Genomic DNA, 21068 nt, shown 5'->3' with positions numbered 1-21068 from the left:
ATAGTTAAAAGAGGAAAACTAAAATAACTACACTGGGAAATGTGACTGGCTGATCACTTACAAAAACATGGGTGAGGCAGCTGTCTCGATAACACATTAAAAACTTGTCCCTAAAATGAAGTGAGCAAGTCAGACATGTCACACAACCATAAAAATTGTACCACATTCATTTTCCTGTCACATAAAATAGAGTACAAATCTGTCAGTAAATTAGCTGCTGCTGCATTGTCTGAATATAAAATAGTTTACAGAAGTATGTCACACTGTGATCAATATTCTACAGCCAAGTTCCATCCCAGGGAATAACATGCCACCTTTCACAGGTGATTATACAAAGACAGACTAAAAGAGTCATGAGGTTATATGACTAGAGCTTAATTTTTTTGTGCCAATAATAAAAACTTTTATGACTATCTGCATACGAGAAAATTCTCGACACGTCATTTGAGAAAAATTCTAGTAACTTACACATTACGGCCACGTTCCTCCCTCCGGCTCGCAACTTCTCTCTCTTTTTCACGTTCTCTGATTTTATCCTTTTCCCTCTCTCTGCCTCTTTCCTTCTCCTTCTCACGTTGTTCCCTCTCCTCCTTCTCCTTCACCTTTTCAGCGTTCACTGCTGCTGCGATAGCAGCGGCGGCAGCAGCGGCCGCACTGGCAACCATCTTGTCCTCTTCCTCCTGACGCTGCTTGATGCGCTCCTTCAGGTGGCTCAGCAGCTGCTTGTCCCCTTCACTCACTGCAGAGTCTTTCACGCTATTCCATTCCTGCAACAGACAGACACGCGGGCAGAACCCAGTCTAGTTATTGGCACAGGTTGTTGACACACATTGGAATTGGTGCTAAAAGTCATTTTGATAAAGATTAGCACTTGAGGACTGTACCTCAGCCATTACACTACATAACCAGTCTGTGTAACAGCCTTTTCTAAAACTTTAGAGCACCAAACTACACTGCCACCCCCCTCCCCCTCCACTCCCAAATTATTCACATCAAGAGCCCACCAGGGTGAATTATTGCAGGATGTGATACCTGGGACCTCAACCTACATCACAGTACGAATATTTATAGATCACAAATATGCTTCAGTTACCAGGAATTTTCTTAATTTATTCCATGAACAGCTTCGAAGCTTAAAGCTTCATCTTCCGGTGCCACCAAATTATTACGGGAAGACAAATGTGTGATGGTTGGGCCACTCAACGGTGGGGGATCACACCCACATCAAAGAAACACATGGGAGTGTGGGACCAGCAGCCACAATGCCCACCGGGGCAGTATGACACAGAAGTGACTCCGTGTCATGATGTCCGTGAGGGTGCTGTGGTTGCTGGTCCTAAGCTCCCATGTGTTTGTTGGACATGGGTGTGATTCTCCATGATTGACTGGCCCAACTGTCACATGCTTGTCTTCCCCACAATTATTTGGTGGCACTGGAACATGAAGCTTTAAGCTTTGAAACTGGTCATGGAATAAATTAAGAAAACTACTGGTAACTGAAGTAGATTTTTATTCTATAAATATTTTCCTCTGTTGTGCATGTTCACCTGACCAGATATTTTGTACAGTATAAATGGTTTCAAAAAGTTGATTCCACAGCTGACAACTGTCCTTGTCAGTCACAGCTCTTCCCCTAAAAGCTTAGGGGTTATTTGTGACTGGGTTCTAATGACGACAGACTGAAGGTCACAACATGAAGCAATTTTTTAAGAAAACACGGAAGTACAAACCAGGGAGCAAGCCAACACTTGAGTCAGGTATCGGCTCTAGCCTCATGTTACTTAGTAGGAGAATATGCTTCCCCGTGTGGTAGTCATCTCACCATTCAAAACAGTTCGACATCGTTCTTTGCCAAACTTGCCGTCACGTGACAGAAAGCTCGATACCAACTCCAACTGAGAAAGTTCGAGTTATGGCCACAATAGCACCCCCATGATATTGTGATATTGTTTGGGTAGTAATAGTAATATCTGTAAGGAGCTAAGACAACACTGATAGTATACACACACTTCACAGGCTGTCACTCAGTGTCTTCACAGCAGGAAAGGCTTTATCTCGAGGACCACACCCCTGGTGAAGTCAAAGGCAGGAGAGAGACTTCAATGTGGGCAGCACAGAGCGAAATGTGATTGGATACCATTAAAAGAGAAGTTGCCCCTTTGTCTCTGTGTAGGAACTGGCCAAAGTAAAACTGTCCTGTTAAATTGAAGATTCCGTGGTGTGTCCTCTGCGTGTGGTGCCGAGCAGACAATGAACTGTTTTCTTCACTGCCACGTTTATATCATCTCCTCAGGCACTGTAATGTGAGACAGGAAGCCCAACAGCAGTTCACCATGGTGATGTGCTAAATTTCATCCAAATGCCATCCAAAAGGCTGTAATTGACACACTAAGAAGAAGAGTGTAGTTGTTCAATGCTTCATAAAGCTCTCTTCCAGCTATTAGGCATCTTCCAATTAAGAACTACCTATTCACAGACATAGATTTTGCTTGGCAGCAAATGTGTGTGTGTGTGTGTGGGGGGGGGGGGGGGGGATATAAATTTCTGCCACTGCTTGCATCTTTGCTTGCTCACTTCCATTACACAGAGTAAGACAAAATAAACCATTACTGTACCTCAAGAAGTTGTCCTAGCACGACACAAATTTTTACTCCACAGGATTAAATCATTATTTTATGTACCAGTCTGGGGAATGAAAACAATAACAAAATCATATACTCTTGTGAACAATATATAAAAAAATCAATGATCTTATTACTTTATTAGCCTTGACATTTACTGCTGATTACTTATGGGGATTTATGTTATCGTGTAGTATTCTTGTTGGACACAATGAATATAAGGAAGGAGAGGATGTGCAAAGAAAGCACCTCATTCCTGTGTGTTACATCTTCCCAAATATATTCTTACATTACTAACAGATTTTTAATAATTTTCATTTCTATAAGTGTTATCATTTATTTTGTCACATATAAAATTACACAAGTCCAATTCAATATGTATTCAGGTAATAGAAACAGTTAACACCATAGACAGTTCCCAATGGAAATGAATTGCTATTTCTGAAAAAGGAAAAAAAATCTTAAGGTCTTGGGATATGTAATATAATAATATGTTTTTACTGTAGTAGTTAAATGCTTCATGAAGTGCTGTTCTGGCTATTAGGCCTCTTTCAGTTAACAACTGCCTATCAGTGGACTTTGTTTTGCTTTGTATCAGATGTTTAATAGGTTGTTTTTTGGGGTGGGGATGGGGTAGTCTCCAGTCTGCAACTCTTCTGCTAAGTACATATTTGTTTTAACGAAACAATGGGAACTCCAAGTTGGAATATCAACAATGTTAGGAGGACAGATTGCTACTCACCAGAAAGATGACCCATTCAGTTGCAGACATATTTTTAAGATGATATATGGGAAATTTGTGAAAATGTGTTTCCTGATAACAATAGTGAATTTTCAAAAAGCAGGAAACTTTTTTAATAACACGCTTGTTTTGGAACGAGCTTCGAGGTGCAGCAACACCTATGGCACCTATTTTCGTATTATGAGAGTATATATTCGAGTTCCACCAATTGCAGCACATTAGTGAAATTGCAATGTGATGCTCTTGTAAGCCAGTCATAGCTGATGTCACGTGATCTCGCCATCTGATGACAGCAGATCTTCAGCGCATAGGGCACATGATGTAGTCAACCAATAGCAACATCACTGTTAAGAAGCGTGAATACACAAATAGGAAAAGATAAGAGGCTAAAACTAGGAGACAAAGATGTTGTATTCAGAAAAATAACACACACTGTAAACAATTAGTGCCATCACAAAACCAAATACAACCAACACCAAATGTTGTCAGTAATGAAATATTAACAACGGGTGAGCAAGTAACATTAAATCTGAAACTTCCGAGAAGATTAAAACTATAGGCCTGACTGAGTCTCAAATTCCGGATCTTTTCCTTTCGCATGCAAGTGCTCTAACAAATGGGCTACCTAAGCACGACTCACAACCCACCCTCACAGCTATAATTCAGCCAGTTCCACACTTTAGAGAAGATCTCTCATGTGGAATCTTTTCTTCGAGAAGTGCTAGTCCGGCAAGTTGCACAGGAGAACTACAGTGAAGTTTGGAAGGTAGGAGATGGGGCACCGATGGAAGGATAGATCGAGAGTCACGCTCACATAGCTCAGTCAGTAGAGCACTTGCCGCGAAAGGCAAAGGTCCTGAGTTCTTCAAACGGACCTGATGTGAACAGTTGTGATGCCATGGTCATCAGAAGCAGTTAGTTGCTATGAAGAATTGCATAGTCTTCATCCTAAAAGTCTTTGACATGTTTCACTATTGGCAGACACTTGTGTGAGCACTGTGTTTCGTTGTTGTAAATGGCACATTTCCTTTGCAACTTGAGTTTTTTTTGTCTTGTTTATGTTTTATGGCTGCAGTATTGTTTTGCAGTGGCAGGATACAGTAAAATTCTTTGTCAGAGTATCAGTTCTTACCAGTCAAAATTACAAAAATTTAACTGAAAACTAAAACAATGAAAAATTCCTGGAATTCTAAAAAAATCCCCAGGTTTTTCCCGGTTTCCTCCCGGATGAAAAAATTCTAGAGTTTTTCCCGGATTTCCCGGGGCATATACATCCTGTAAGAGTAAGTCATATTTTCACAAGCTGCAAACCACAACTCTGACAGAGATTTCTAACATGAGGGATTTTGAGGCAAATGTGACACACTCGATTGCAAACTGAGAGCTAAGAGGTTTTTCATTTGGTTTCATTGTGAGAAACATATTGCTAGCTTTATAATTAATCAGAAATTATGTTTTCAGATTAGTCAAACGCTATATCATCTGTTTCCATAAAAGAACTGTCTACAGTGAGAGAACAGGTTTTGCAGAACTGTAACTAATATTGTGCCACTGCCCCAAAAAAGAACTGCTTCCTTAAGGGTAACAAACGTGCTGGGTGTCATACGTTCCTTTCTGGGATATAGTTGTAAACATGAAGACATCACATCCTCACTAAGTGAATCTATTTTGCTACTACAATTATCTATATAGCGTTTTTTCCTGCATTTTCTTTTCAATTTTTTCCAACTTCCTCTCTTATCTCATACATTTCCTTCCCAAACTTTAGGCTAGCATCTTCTTTATATTCAAAGTTGGAGTAGTTCTTTTGAGGTATGTGGTCCTCCATTCATTCTTTCTTTCTTTCTTGAGGGATTCGTAACATCCAAACTCTTTCTCTCAACTGACCTTATAATGCAGCTCCCTGACCAAGGGAGCCATGCTTGGGTTTCTACTTTTAACATTTGACAAACTTGTTTCGGATGCTGTTCTACATCATGCAACAAATAACACAGTGTTCACAGCTCACAGTCTAGTGGTTAGCATTGCTGCCTCTAGATCCTAGGTTCCAGCCCTGGCTGCATTGGAGGTTTTTTTCACTTGGGGACTGGGTGTTTGCTCTATTCTCATCATTTAATCTTGTCTTCATCAATACACAAGTCACCAAACTGGCATCAAATGGAAAGATTAGCACCAGGCATCACAACTACTCGAGACGGGTTCTCCTGGCCAGTGATGCCAAGCAGCATTCACCGGAAAGACAATGCAGGCGGAAAATGTGGTTATGGGGAGGGTTTAGCAACTCCATTGCTCACAGTAGTTACACATCTCGTTAGCCTGGCAAAATGCGTTCTTCACCTCCCAAGTGCACCTCACCCCACTATTTCTTTTGCAGCAGCTAAACCTAAAAGTAATTTTGAACAGAGTATAGTAATGCGAAGGTCCCACATTCAATTCCCTGTGACCATCTCAGATTTTTCTCCAGTGGGTATGTCTGTGATAAGGCCCACTAGGCTATGTGACATTAAATTAAAAGCTGCTTGAACATAAAAAAAGCACAAGTCACCAAAACGGTATCTCATTGAAAGAGGTGACACACAACATCTGCTTACTAACAGCAAAAGCATCTTCAGGCATTACTTTCTACATCTTCCAGAGCAAGATCGTTAACTTTATACAACTAAGTACCTTATTATTGGCAAAATCCTTGGCCAGCTCTATAAGATTTATGTTTAGAGTGTAAAGCAGCAGTACATAGGGCAACAGCTTTCTTGTAAAATTAAATGAATGGAATAAACAGGAGATAGTTGGTACTTCTTAATTACTGCCAAAATTTCAACTTTCCTTCTCCCTATGTACATTTAAAATTTTTTCGGTCATTTCTGTATGACAGTTTAAGGATTTGCTGTTACAGACATAGGAGAGAGGCAAAAATAAAACAAAACTCAAATCAATTTCTGTATTCACTACAATGAAACATTAACTGGCACTATCACACAGCAATACTTCTAACACACCGTCACTTTGCCAGTGTTTATTCACGGTATAGATTAGCTCTTGACGTCCATTTTGAGGGAGACAAACTTTGTCATAATGTCAACACAAAATACCTTGGGATCACATTAGACAGGACACTTTTCTTAAAGGAGCGCTTGATGCGAAAATCTGCTAAGCTGAAAAGCAGAAAAAATATCCTTTATAAGCTCTGTGGAAATAGTTGGGGATCACCAGCAGCCACTGAGAATATTGGCAATTACATTGGTATCCTCGACAACATAGTACTGTGCATCCATCTTGTTTGAGGGTACATAAATCAAAAAGACAGATGCACAAATTAATGAATCCACACACACAGTCAGTGGTCCATACAATCTACTCCCATATACTGGTTACCTAACTAGAGTCACGTTCCACCATTCAAGGTCAGATAGAAGAGTGCAATACAATGTGAATAGCAGAAGATTATTGATAATCCCGACCTTCCAATGTTGAAGTGATGTCTTACCCGTGGAGCAAAACAGACTGAGACAGAGAGATCCCACTCTTAACACAGCCAGGATTATTACTGAAAATGAATTCAATGCCACTGATGACTGGAAACAATGTTTGCAACAAAATAGTTTTCTACAATGCCTGAGACTGCTCTGCAACCAGAGAAGCCCCAGGATTTGACCAGCCTCAAGCAATTTGGACCACTATGAATTGCATGTGAGGTGGCAATGGAAGACATGCAGCCACACTCCACAAATGGGGCAAAGCTTCTGCATTGTCGTCATCATCATCATCATCATCATCATCATCATCATCATCTTTTGACTGTGACTGCAAACCGATTGAGAACAGAGCCCCATATGGTGCAAAAATTGGCAATTGGCAACTGACCCTAAATAAGGAAAAGTGTGAGGTCTTCCACATGAGTGCTAACAGGAATCCATTAAACTTCAGTTACACAAGAAACCTGTCAAATCTAAAGGTTGTAAATTCAACTAAAACCTAGGAATTAAAATTACAAACAACTTAAATGGGAAAGAACAGACAGAAAATGTTGTGGGAAAGGCAAACCAAAGACTTGGTTTTATTGGCAGAACCCTTAGAAAACGCAACAGACCTACTAAGGAGACTGCCTACACTACGTTTGTCCGTCCTCTATTGGAGTACTGCTGCGCAGTCTGGGATCCCTATCAGATAGGATTAAGGGAATACACTGAGAAAGTTCAAAGAAGAGCAGCACATTTTGTATTATTGTGAAATAGAGGAGAGTGTGTCACTGACATGATACAGGATTTTGGGTGGACATAATTAACACAACGGCGTTTTTCATTGCGGCAGAATATTCTCACGAAATTTCAATCACCAACTTTCTCCTCTGAGTGCAAAAATATTTTGTTGACAAATCAGAGCTTGCACGGAAAAATACAGATGTTCACGTTTTCAGCGCGCTGTTCAAGATTGGAATAATAGAGAATTATTGTGAAGGTAGCTTGATGAACCCTGTGCCAGGCACTTAAGTGTGATTTGCAGAGTATCCATGTGGATGAAGTGATGCTGAATGACAGACAGACAGTCATGTGGTATTAACATGTTCCATCTGTGCTTACACAGGACCTTTCGAAGATTTGCTGACAGCCTCAAGTGGTGTGATAAAACAACGACACCTGTGCTGAAGTGCTGATATGTAGTAGTTCAGATATCTCTGTACATTTATAGCTATTCTTGTGATTCAAAAGTTCTCGATGTATACCATATGATACATAAATAAATAAAATAGTCACAACATGATGCGCATGAATCCATGTTTCATCTAAATGAGCCACTGGCTGCCTTAATTCTGATGTTTCATTTTTCATAAAAATCTGATGTAGTTGAGATCTTTTTACAAGTACATACAGTCATACAGTTATTGGTTAAAATCGCTCGACTATACCCAAATCAAGAAACTGTCAAAAGCATATTGACATACATAAAAGGGAGGTATGAATAAATAAATCTTACATTACACTGTAGGAAAATTAAAAATCTATGAATATAAAGGTCACAACAGAACACCAAGTGAGTGTTTGCAGATGTTACAATGGTAAATGGACAAAAACAGAGTGGTTTCTGTATGTGATGAACAGAAAAAGGGGGGCAGACTTTTTTTTTTTTTTTTTGGGGGGGGGGGGGGGGGGGGGTGCAGAGTGAAGGAAGGAGACATTACGTCAAGAGTGCAAAGCAGTTACACAATTTATAACAAGTATGCCATATTGTTGTGTGACCAATGTAAGCTGATAGCTAAAACTTTAGCATGAAAGATAATGAAACTGTATTTGACCATCAACAATCAAGTCAGTATTATAGGCTGCTGCTTACCGATAATCAGAACTTCCAGCAATGTTAGTTTTCTGTCTTTGTTGGCATTCATTCAGAGCGTGCTCAAAAAGGTGGAATCATTCTTTTTTAGTCTCCAACTCCTTTCATGTTCAGTCAGACTACCAGTTACAGCCCTGCCCGATTGACCTACATATAATCTGTTACACGAATTCCAAGAAATACTATAAATTCCACTATGTTCTAAGACGGGAAGCTGTACTGTTGAACAGACTGTGGGCAACAATATTGATAGTGTAGAAAGCTGGTGTAAACATCCTATATTTTAGTCTGCTAGCACATATCCAAAAATTCCTACCTACATATAACATGTACAATATTACTATAGCCCGATTAAAATTACTTGATAGTCGAAGTCTGTCACTTGTCACTACAGTGTTGCCAAATACACTGCTGGCTGTCATTCAGTTACAGGGAACACTCAAACATGGCAGGTCACTTTACATATGCTGTTAATGTGTAATGCAGAGCAATGTTGGAAGCTGCCGCTGCGAGGTACAAAGGAAATGGGAGATGGTGATTGTAAGTGATCAATAAGTGAACTGTGACAGACAATGTGTTTTTTAGCCCTGAATTTAATCTCATGTCTTGAGCTAACTATGACTCTGTGATGTGGAATGTATCTGAGAAAACAGATGTCAACAATCTGGGGAAGAACTAAAATCAAGATCACATTATTCTTGGTGTTTAAGGCTGACCTCTACAAGCGAATTCAAAACAGAAAAATTTCATAATAGGTTTGTTTTCACTGCCAGGTAACATAGCAAATTTAAGTTTTAGTGGTAAAAGCAAACTGTAATTTCTCATTGGAATTAGTTACCCGAAATTATCCTCACACTGACTACACGACATGCTGTGTTACCAACCAATGAACATTCCAGTCCGGACTGGCACTTCGCTGCAGATCATAGGCCATAAAACCTTTTTTTTAAAAAAAAAAAATGATGTGGCAAAGTATCAGAAATGGAAAAAAATTAACTGAATAAAAAAACAATAATTGGAGTTGGTTTGATTAGATTTAGGAAAATAAAATAATTCCACTGCATTTGATGAGATTAGAACATTCGACCTCGTACACAGCAAGTTTATACACTAACACTACGCTTTGCCATTACACTGCAAGTGTAATGGCTCTGGTCTTCCAGCTGGAATGGTTGACAGACAGCAATCAAAAATTCGGCTTAACACAGAGTCATGTGAAGATTATCTAATATAAGCTGATCTCTGTGATTATAACAACTGTATAGACAACACTGAAGCCCAGCTTATGTGGAAGAATACAGTACTGGAGATGCTGAGACACACACAGGGACTACAAAACCACTGTGAAACAAGCAAGCTTTTGGTCAGAAAGGTCTTCTTTCCGAATTAGACAAAACACACACACACACACACACACACACACACACACACACACACACAATCATGCAAATGCAACCTGCACACACACAACAACTGCCTCTGGCTGGCGACACCACGACAGTGGTCGTGTGTGTGTGTGTGTGTGTGTGTGTGTGTGTGTGTGTGTTGTCTAATTTGGAACAAGGTCTTTTTTGGTGAAAATATCACTTATTTTACAATATTTTTGTTGTTCCTATCTGTGACTCAACATCTCCACTAGCAATCTATCATTCTCATAATATTGTAATTATTCCATCCAGAATTCTCTATTGTTTGAGAATCTAGTAATGGTTGGTTAGAGAGAGAGAGAGAGAGAGAGAGAGAGAGAGAGAGAGAGAGATGAAATAAAAGGACCAGACAGAGAACTCGTTTTTTTTTTCTTTTGTTAAAGAAAAGAAAACAACAAATAAGGAATTGGAAGTGAACTAATTGTTGTGGCAGTTTGGCAATGGCAAACAATTTGGGCATGATGTTGATTGCTCTGATTGGAGAGAACCAGCTACAGCGAGTAAAGTGTCAACTATCAAGTAATTTTTATCAGACTTTAGAGCCTCGATTTTCATGTAATTGCAGTATAACCTCACTTTTATGTTTCTGGAATTATTGTTTTCCCATTGTTTACTACATTTTTTATTGTTCCCGTCAAATTTCCTACATTCACAATGTTAATCTGCACCTGATTTTGCATCAACATATTTTTATTTTTCCTGAAATTTACGCATTACAAAAAAATGTTCATGGAGAAAAACTGACGCTGGCCATCCAACAGTGTTTACAAATATTATATGGTTAAGTTTCTTGATAGAAGAACAATCTACTCAGCGGATCTGAACCGGTGAATGTGTAAAAATTGGAACAATTTGTGCCGTATCTCCCACCGCTGCCAAGCTCTACTTGGCGTGGTGGCTGATGGGAGTTACAAGGTTTGTCTGAATGAAGATATCATGACCAATCACAACCATTTCCAAACTGTCTCTAGTGTGCAAATGCAGTTTCGTAATTGTTGTGATCATTGTGATACCTTCTGCAAACCATGTTTAGCGTGTTTTGGTGTTTGGCCACTTGTAGCACTAGTTGACACAGTCATTCACTTTGTGTTGCTCAAATGTTCTTAGTTTAAACACAGCTCCAGTTACGTATTTTTTCCATGCTGAGCAAAACGTTTTTCAAGAATTTACTCTCATTGTCAAGTGTGTGTGTGTGGTTTTACACATAGCTGAGGAGGTACAGTACCTGATAACCTCAAAAAGACAACTACAGTGCAAAGGACGCACAATAACACACATTCAAATACCACAAAAAATTCTTACGTACATATTTGCACTTGACAACGAGAAAAAAATTCTGGAAATGTGACGTGTTAAGCATGAAAAAATACATAACTAGAGCAGTATATCATTATTTAAGTAATGAATGGCAGCTGCAGGCTTTCATAAACGATTATGACGTATGAAATTGAGTCAATTGTTCCTACTTCCCAGATAGTTATCAGTTCCAGTTATATTAGCATTTTTTATTAGATAATAAACCCTTATTAAATAAACAAACCCCTGACATGTCTTTCGATGCCTGTTACCTACGTATATCATACATAACCCTGAAAATGCAAGAGGATATCCTATAAGTTACTTTTTCAGTTTAAAACTTTATTTCCCACATTTTACTTTTCCCAGATTTTACACTTTTTTTTTTTAAGTCCTTCAAAAAGTGTAAAAGTGAGGTTTTGCTGTACATATTTTTATCCTTTGATCATATGCAAGTAAAAAGTGCAAATTTTCACAAATTATGTTTAAAGCATTGATATATTTCATTTTATCATTAAATGTTTAACCATAATTAAATATTTTGACTTTGAGCTATATAAAATTATATATATATTATTGCTTTTTTACCCTTCTTCAAACTTCCTTGCATCCTCAGTAGGCCAAACCCTTAGGAAAAATATCCAAGTCTGAGCTATCACTAAAGTTAAAAACGGATGTCAATTGTATCTCAAAAAATCACAGTCTAGTGCAATAAAGCAGGATTAACTGTGTTGTGAGTTACAACATTAAGCAGAACAACATCCTCTATAATCCAAGAGTTGGAATTTGAGTTCTCAAAAACAAGGCAGATACGATAACACCATTTTAGTAGACCTTACGGTGTGTAATAAACTGCTTTATGCACTGCCAAGTTGGCAGTGGAGCAAACAAAATACTAGCTGGCCAAAGTTTTCCAAATACTACCAAATTTTGCAGTTTAAGTTATGGAAAATGTGTGTGGCAAGAAAAGTTTGCCACACAGTACTTTTAATCATTCACAACTGTCTCTGTTCCTGATGCCTCCTGTTGAAATAAAACTATCATCTAGATTAAGATCCCAAGTTATGGTAGATGACGCTTTCACTGCTGACAGAGAGATCGTTCTATGATGAGCATGTAACAAACAGATTGGGTGCTCAAATTCTGCAAAATATACATACCGTATTTACTCAAATCTAAGCCGCACTCGAATCTAAGCCGCAGCTGAAATATTAGACTCGAAATAAGGGAAAAAAAATTCCCAAATCTAAGCCGCACCTGAAATTTGAAACTCGAAATTCAAGGGGAGAGAAAAGTTTTAGGCCGCACCTCCAAATCGAAACAAAGTTGGTCCATTGTAATATGAGACACAATTTAGGTCGAATGAATGAAGATACAGCCACAGTGATACAGCTACAGTAGTTTGGTTCGAGTCGAAAGCTTAGCAGTTAAGCTTTACCAGGTAGCCATTGCTATGCGTCAGGCGCTCCGTCCGTATTTATACGGATACCCTTCCTTTTTCACGTGCTTCGTCTGGTTTGAATCGATTGCTTATTTTGCTTTGATCTGATAAGTGCCGTTTTCAATGTTATAGGTGTTTACGTCAGTCACTCTAAGCTGAAAATGCATTACTATACTGTATCATGCATTGTTTGTCGCATTCTGATAGTGCGTGTTTACGGCCTGTCGCTGCTCGCGGCATGGCTTGCTTTTGTGCGCGCTACCGCCGCCTACAATTAAAAAAAAGAAAGGAATCGTCACATTAGCGAAACAATGGCAAGAGACTGCTATTTGTTGTTACTTACACTGCTGCTTTCTTTGATAATGATCAACAAGAACCAAATAATAGACTGCGTATGATATAACATGTTCTGAACGAGAGTTTGGCGAAAATTTTTCTCCGTTTGAAAATCTTTGCGGCCGCTTCTTTAGTACATCAAATTCTGCACAGAAATTAGTCATCTTAGATTTAAAAATCTAGTCAGTTGTCATGCTTCATTTTTGACTGTGTCACTATTAGGCATAAGAGTAATACGAATATAAACATGACACGATACGTATATTCTTCCGCGTTTGCTGTTGTCTCACTCTAGTTTCGTAGTTTATTTGGCAGACAGGATTTAAATGAGATAGAAGCAAACACGAAAGAATACATGGCAAAATGTTTATATTCGCATTATTCTTGTGGTGAAGAGAATACTGCATGTGATACAAATTTCATCAGGTTCCTATTAGCAACCATCTCTTCTCACAGGTAGGAAAAAATTCAGAATGTAGAGTTGGCCATATTGACAAAAATCCCAGTATTACCAGTCGGATTTTCGTAGTACATTGAAATTCGAAGATGAACAATACGGAATTTGTATTTACTTCGTTGGGTAATGTATGAAAATGCAGTGGTCGAAACTCGGGCGGAGAAAAAAGCTCGTCTTCCAATTTTTTATTTTTTATTTTATTTATTGACGCAGAGGTTTTGGCGCCAGTATTTATCTTTGTGCCTACAAAGGATGCCTGTGTAGCACTACATACATTCGATGGCAGAAGTTAGTTGTGGCGGCACCTATCAACATTTTTCAGAACTTCCGCTTGCTTTGCACTCGATTCTAAGCCGCAGGCGGTTTTATGAATTACAAAAACCGGAAAAAAAGTGCGGCTTAGATTCGAGTAAATACGGTAGTCATATGCGCACAAAGAACAAAGCAGTATAATAATCTAAGAAGCAAATGTTATTGACACATGCAGAAGGCTAGATGAATTTTTCTGTGGTATACATTCCACTGGCGTTCCTGCACGCAGTCCATGGTACCAATTTCAAGTGCCCAAATACTGGGCATTTCTGCAGAAGTGCTGTAAGCAACACATCCTGTCATCACAGGATCTGAAAAGTGTGCAGCACTATGCAAGTTACAACCACATATGGATTGTCATTGAGGAAATAATGGACTTCATTAGCAATCCATCTGTCTGCAAACTTGATGGAGGAGAACCCTTGAAACCATTGTTGACTTCCTGCTAAGTGTTGGAACAACAAAAACATTCATTCAACAGTAGCTTATTTTGTGAATGACAGTCTTAAAAGTGCTGTGGCCTGAGGGAATTCAAGAAGAAGAAAATTCTTGCTGGGTATTCAGCTGCTACAGCATTTGTGCCGACGGGGTGACTGCCCTACAAATAATCTAGCTGCATGTAGTCCACTTCATAAGTCTAGCCCACCAACTGCAACACACTACTGATGAAGTGCGCAGCAGCTTCTGAAAAGTAAATACAGCAATTTCATATAGTAAGAAAGTTTTTCGCAAGCCCCTGCTCTATAAAGAACTGTGGAGTTCCCCTAAACAGGTCAGGTGTGTACTACACATCAGAGGCTGCTACTCAGGTAGCTGATTGTGTGTAGGGTGCACACAAAAGTTTTTTTAGACCAGGCGACTCTCAGTCCAATTCAGATTATGATAGCTGTAGGAAACCCAGAAGTATCAGTGTAAGACCAAAAGAAGTGAAACGTATATAATACTAGGTACAAAAGCTGGTTGACACCGGAAATTGATAGCAGTGAGATTTTTGGGGAAAATTTAAGTGTATATCAAAAGGAGAGGCAAATGGGAGTGTATTTGTCACAGTAGACAAGCAAAGTTGCCAAAAGTTTCCCCTAATGAAATTCCCTGATATTTCTCTAATTTCCTGGCAAGTTTTATAATTTTTTCTGGCAAATTCTGAGATCTCAAGGGTAAGTAAAGACGTAAGTTGACAAAAAACGTAAGTACTTCTGTATTTCTCCCCCATGTTAGAAAAATCTTAAGTACTAACGTCAACATCTTTTGTAATGAATTGTTTTTAGATGGAGAAAGCGAGCCAAGTGGTATGCGTGTTTCATTAAGACCACTGGTATTTTATTTCAATAAAACAAAACACATCTGGTGACAAACATATGAATTTCCTTGAAGTTGCAAGACAGATTTAAAGTACATTCACTGATTTAAGAAATAACCTCAGAAAAATGTAGGCATCTTGAAAGAAATGTGTAAGGTGGGGAAGAGTTGTGTAAACCAATACTATAGGTGACTGCCCATAAAATTTTGGTTCTACTGTGTTCATTATTGTCAGTTATTACCGACAGTGTTATGTCTATTATTTTACAGGTATTGACTGCCACAATTTTCTTCTTCTTATTGTCCACACTTTCTAATATAAACTACTTTCAAGGAGCCAAAATATACTACAATAAATAAAATGCCTATAAAACACCTCACTGTACAGTGTTCTTGGGGTGAGACAGTTGCAACTCCTGAAATCCGTTGCCCACGGCCTCTGGCCTGCCGAGGAGCACCACAGTCCTAGGCCCACGGATAAACCACGAAAATCCACTGCATTACGCCACCACACACAAACAGACCTGACCTGCAGGTAGATCGGTGAGAATAGATCTGACGGACAGGGCTTGCACGTTAGTGGCAAATGACGGTCTTCAGATCGTCAGGGCCGATCCATTAAAGATACCCGCAAAAATGGTCTGCTGTTTTGGGCTGTCGTGGAAGTCTACTCATTTGGCCAGCTATTCACATGTCACTGACACTGTGTAGATGAAATGAGACCACAGTGATCAATCTGTGCAACAGATAACTTGTTCAAATACTCTGAGAATCAATGATAATGAGGATAGGTAGCAATTCACCATAAAGATGATTGCTGAGCCGCAGACATGCATGCAGGAAAGACAATTACACTCTCACAACTAAATTTTCAGCCATAGCTTTTGTCAGAAAACGAGAGCACACACACATTTGCACTATCACTCAGACACAACTCATGCACACATGACTGGCATCTCCAGCCACTGTGTTTACAGTCTGTGAGAATCAGATCCAAACAAACCACTCCTCATGCCTCCCTGCCTTTGTCGGCAGCTGCTAGGCTAGTGGCAAGAAGAGGTGGCAGCACTGATGGTAACCTGAGGGGAGTCGTGGGAAGGGGAGAAGCAGTAAGAATGAGGGAGTAGGGAAGCAGCACACAGCAGGCAATGATACACGACATCTCAGTAAAAAAACCATTTCATGTACTGAGACAAGAACAAGATTTTTACAATTTTTTTTCCAAATTTCACTGACCCACTTGAAATTCCCTGATGTTCCCTGATTTCAAGAACTTCTGGAAAGGTTGACAAGAAACTGAAATGCACCAAGATAGAAACTGAAGTTGCATGTGAGACTGAATGGGCAAAACTAGGTATCAGGGGTGAGCATAAAATGATAATGGATCCTTCCATTGCACACCAAACTCATCTCGTGATGTAACCAGTAATATTGGAGAAAACCTACGTTCGCTTGTACACTAGTTCCCTAACGATACTGTAATTATCGGTGGAAACTTTAATCATCCAACAATCAAATGGGAAAATTACTCTTTTGTTAGTGGTGGGCATGACAAAGACATCCTGTGAAACTTTACTAAATGCCTTCTCTGAAAACTACCCACAACAGATAGTTAGCAACCCCACTTATGATAGAAATATATTAGATCTAAAGGCAACAAACAAGCCAGACCTCTTTCAGGATGCCCACATCAAATCTGTTATCAAGGAGCAAGAAGTGGTTGTGGCAAAAATAATTACCAAAGTACAAAGGACTCCAAAATATAAAGGACAATTAAAACAAGCAGAAAGATATACATGTTCCGTGAATTAGATAAAATATCAGTTGTGTAATATCACAGTCAGGAACTTGAAACTTTCAGAACAGGGCAGGAGCATGCAGAGGAACTCTGGTTCAAGTTTAAAAGAATAGTTGACCGTGCACTCGACAATACATACTCAGTAGAACAGTTCATAATGGGAAGCAACCTCCACGGTATACAGTCACCTCTGAGGAAACATCGATTACTGCATAATACGTGTAAAACAATGGGTAGGGTTATAAATAGAGAGACACTGAATGAAATGTGTTTGGCTGTCAAGAGAGCAATTTGTGGTGCCTTCAGTGACTACTGTAGCAGAATACTGTCACACGATCTTTTACAAAACCCAAAGAAATTTTGGGTGTATGTAAAGACTGTTGATAGCACCAAAGTTAGTGTCCAGTCTCTAGTGAATGAGACAGGAAATGAAATTGAAAGTAGCAAAGCAAAAGCTGAAATGCTCAACTCAATTTTCAAATGTTCCTTTACAAAGGAAAACTCTGAAAAGTTGCCCCAATTTAATTCTCTTACCACTGAAATCGCTAAAATTGAACAAAGCTCCAAGTCCCACTGGAATCCCTGTCAGAATGTATACTGAATTTGCAGCTGAGTTAGCCCCTCTTCTAACTATAATCTATCACAGATTCCTCGAGCAAAAAAAAACCATGCCCAGCTTTTGAAAAAATGCACAGGTCACACCTGTCTACAAGAAGGGTTGTAGAAGTGATCAACAAAACTGCTGTCTAATATCCTTGACATCAAGTTCTTGTAGAATGTCAGAAAGTACTCTGAGCTCAAACATAATGAGGTATCTTGAACAGAACGACCTACTCAATGATAACCTGCATGCACTTTTTCACATGACATACTGAAAGCTTTGGATCAAGGCAACAAGGTACATGTGGTGTTTCTCGATTTCCGAAGAGCATTTGAATCAGTACCGCACATTTGCCTATTGTCAAGAGTACAATCACATGGGGTATCAAGAGAAATTTGTGACTGGATTGAGGACGTTTTGCTAGGATGGCCACAGTATATTATCTTGGATGGAGAGTCATTGTCAGATGTAGAAGTAACTTCGGGTGTGCCCCGGGTAAGTGTTGGGATCCTTGCGGTTCATTTTGTACATTAATGACCTTGCAAACAATATTAATAGTAAAATCAGGTTTTCTGCAGACGATGGCTGCATAAATATTTGGTCAGATATTGATAAGATTTCCACCTGGTGCAGAGACTGATAACTTGCTCTAAATGCTCAGAAATGTAAAATTTTACACTTCACAAAACAAGAAAATGTAGTATTCTATAACTATAATATCAATGAGTCACTGTTGGAATCAGCCAACTCACATAAATATTGGGGTGTAACATTTTGTAGGGATATGGAAGGGAATGATTACATAGATTCAGTTGTGGGTAAAGAAGGTGGTAGATTTCGGTTTATTGGTAGAATACTGGAGAAGTGCAATCAGTCTACAAAAGAGATTGCTTACAAATCACTCAATGAAGGGCAGCACAAATCGTCTCAGATTTGTTTAATCTGTGGAAGTGTGTCACAAAGATACTGAAGGAACTGACCTGGAAGACTCTTAAAGACAGATGTAAACTATCCCAATAACGTCATTAACAAAGTTTCAACAACTGGTTTTAAATGATTACTCTAGGAATATACAGCAACCCCTTTGTACCACTCACATAGGCGTTGTGAGGGTAAGATCAGAATAATTACTGCACACACAGAGGCATTCAAAAAATCAGTCTTCCCACACCCCATGCGTGAATGGAACAAGAAGAGACCTTAATAACTGGTACAATGGGGCATATCCTCTGCCATGCACCTCATGGTGGTTTGCAAAGTGTAGCTGAAGATGTAGACTGTAGATAGAACGCTGAACCTAGCGTTGCCACCTGAATCTTTCCTAACTAGGTGGGATACCTGGATTAAAGCTGTCACTTTATGTACTGAGCATTTTCAAGCTGTAATATCTGTGACCAATTCAGTTCCGAGATGAGTCTTCAGTTTTGGTGCGAGAGGTACAAAATGCTGTCACTGAACCTGAAACTAAAAATACTCTGGTGTACATCAGTCAGTAACATATTTGGAGAAACTGCTTTTGGGAAAGGCAAATGCGACCTGACAGAGATTAGAGGCAATATTAGGTTGAGGGTAGTGAACAAGTCCTTGCTACTTTGGTGTGAAATCCAGGCTGGTAGACTTCTGCTGCTGTTGGCAGTGGGGTAGAAGTTGACATTATGGCGGACATCTCTGCAGGAATATTTCATCTCCTAAACTGCGCAGCTTTAAAGTCCTGTGATGTGAAGAGGTGTGCTGTGATCAGCAGCATTTTATAACTATAGAGAATTTGGAGGAATACCAGGTTGTTCACTGCACTTGAAAATGAAAGGCAAGGTAAGGTACGGTAAGACACCACACTAAATTTCTGTGAAGACGGACATTTTAATGAACAGATATGACCAAAAAGAATTTTTGTTAGTAGCACCTTTGGTAACCCTACATTACTACTCATACCGTAACAGCTCCAAGGCAGTCACTACTGTCACGATTCAACTCCTCTGTGTTCAGCGGCACAGGGCCAGCCACCAAGCGACAACACGGTCAAACACCAGAGGCAGTACCACATTGGGATCAGCGTGCACAACCGACAGACAGCATCAACTCAAGAGACTGACGAACAATCTACCCCTTGCATAATCTGCGAGCATAGGGCTCTTGGTCTCATTCTGTTTATGTGTACTCTTGTTACCTTGACTCTGCTTTTGGGACTGTCTTCACTGTATTGGATTTGGCCAGGCACTGTAAATGGACTGTGTATGGAACTTCTGAATATTTTCTCATTAATGTGATTTATGTTCTAGGTGTGTACTTATTTGTGTGTGTAGTTACTACAGCATCATATACACTATTAAAATAATAAATAAATAAAATGTTACTATAAACTGTGCCTCCTTGTACTTTTGATGTTTCTGATGTGTTTAAGTATAGATTACGATAATTCAGAAGTTGTTTTCTGTCAAATATTGAATACCATATTTTCATTTTACTTATTAACTCATTTTTAGGGCTCTGTGCCTCCTTTGGTAAAAACAGAACCCTTATAGGATCACTTTGTTGTCTGTCTGTCTGCCAGACTGTAAAAAATCCTTTTTCTCAGAAACAGTTAGATGTATCATTGAAATTAATGCCAGATACTAATGTCTATAGTCGCTTGGTGGTGTAAAAAATGGAAGCTTCTAAGTCAACGCAGTCAAACGATACAGCCATTTATGTCATATATTTTGACACTCGAAAATTGACTTATTAAAACCTATCGGGTACTTCCTGTTGACATAGAGTCATGACATTTAGCATGAAGCAAGCTTTTATAATACAAGTAAAGGAAAAAATCTGAAAACTGCAAATCTTTTATTATATCATGTGAAAAAAACATTTCTTTTGTCATTTGTTATCTGATGTCAAACATGAAATTTAAACATTCTCATCAATATTTGAATTCCTGGGACTGATATCCTGCCAGTATCAATGTCGATAACAGGCAAAAATGGTTGAGATTCTCGATTCCGGGAACGGATGAACTGCCTATATACGTAATTAAGTTTGTACGGAACTCTCAGTGTGCAAGTCCTACTCATACCTGGCCAATTTTCATTACATAAACAAGTAAATATTTTGCTTGTTGGTATTACATAAAAATCCAGACTAGTCATTATATAATATTTCTTGTTTTTACCCATATCAAACTCAAGCATTGTAAGTTGCGATTTTCATGTAGATCCACAAGCTTCAAATTGTTACGTATCTGCAGAAAGAACAGAATTTGTATAGCTAGAAGCTCTTGCTGATGTTTTGTGGACTGTTCAGTCTAAGTTGTCTGACACTGTCCTACATAGCTGAAAGCTGCTTCACGATGAAATAGAAAATAAATATTGAGGAACACTAGTACTGTGTATTTTGGTCTTTAATACATCTACATTCCTACAAGTACTGAC

The 21068-nt window shown here is 39.0% G+C and overlaps 1 protein-coding gene across 5 annotated transcripts in view; it reads right to left on the bottom strand.

Annotated features, from left to right (window-relative positions):
* The window catches only part of LOC126106779 (zinc finger matrin-type protein CG9776-like), a 268248-nt gene that overhangs the window by 58086 nt on the left and 189094 nt on the right, over positions 1-21068 (bottom strand). For all 5 annotated transcript variants that reach the window (XM_049913158.1, XM_049913157.1, XM_049913159.1 and 2 more), the window contains one exon: positions 469-767. In XM_049913158.1, coding sequence (XP_049769115.1) covers positions 469-767 — 299 coding nt within the window. The remainder of the gene's footprint in view (positions 1-468; positions 768-21068) is intronic.

Source organism: Schistocerca cancellata, chromosome 10 (genome assembly GCF_023864275.1).
Source record: "Schistocerca cancellata isolate TAMUIC-IGC-003103 chromosome 10, iqSchCanc2.1, whole genome shotgun sequence".
NCBI lineage: Eukaryota > Metazoa > Arthropoda > Insecta > Orthoptera > Acrididae > Schistocerca > Schistocerca cancellata.
The sequence above is the reverse complement of the archived record's forward strand: the minus strand, read 5'-3'. Positions and strand labels throughout refer to the sequence as shown.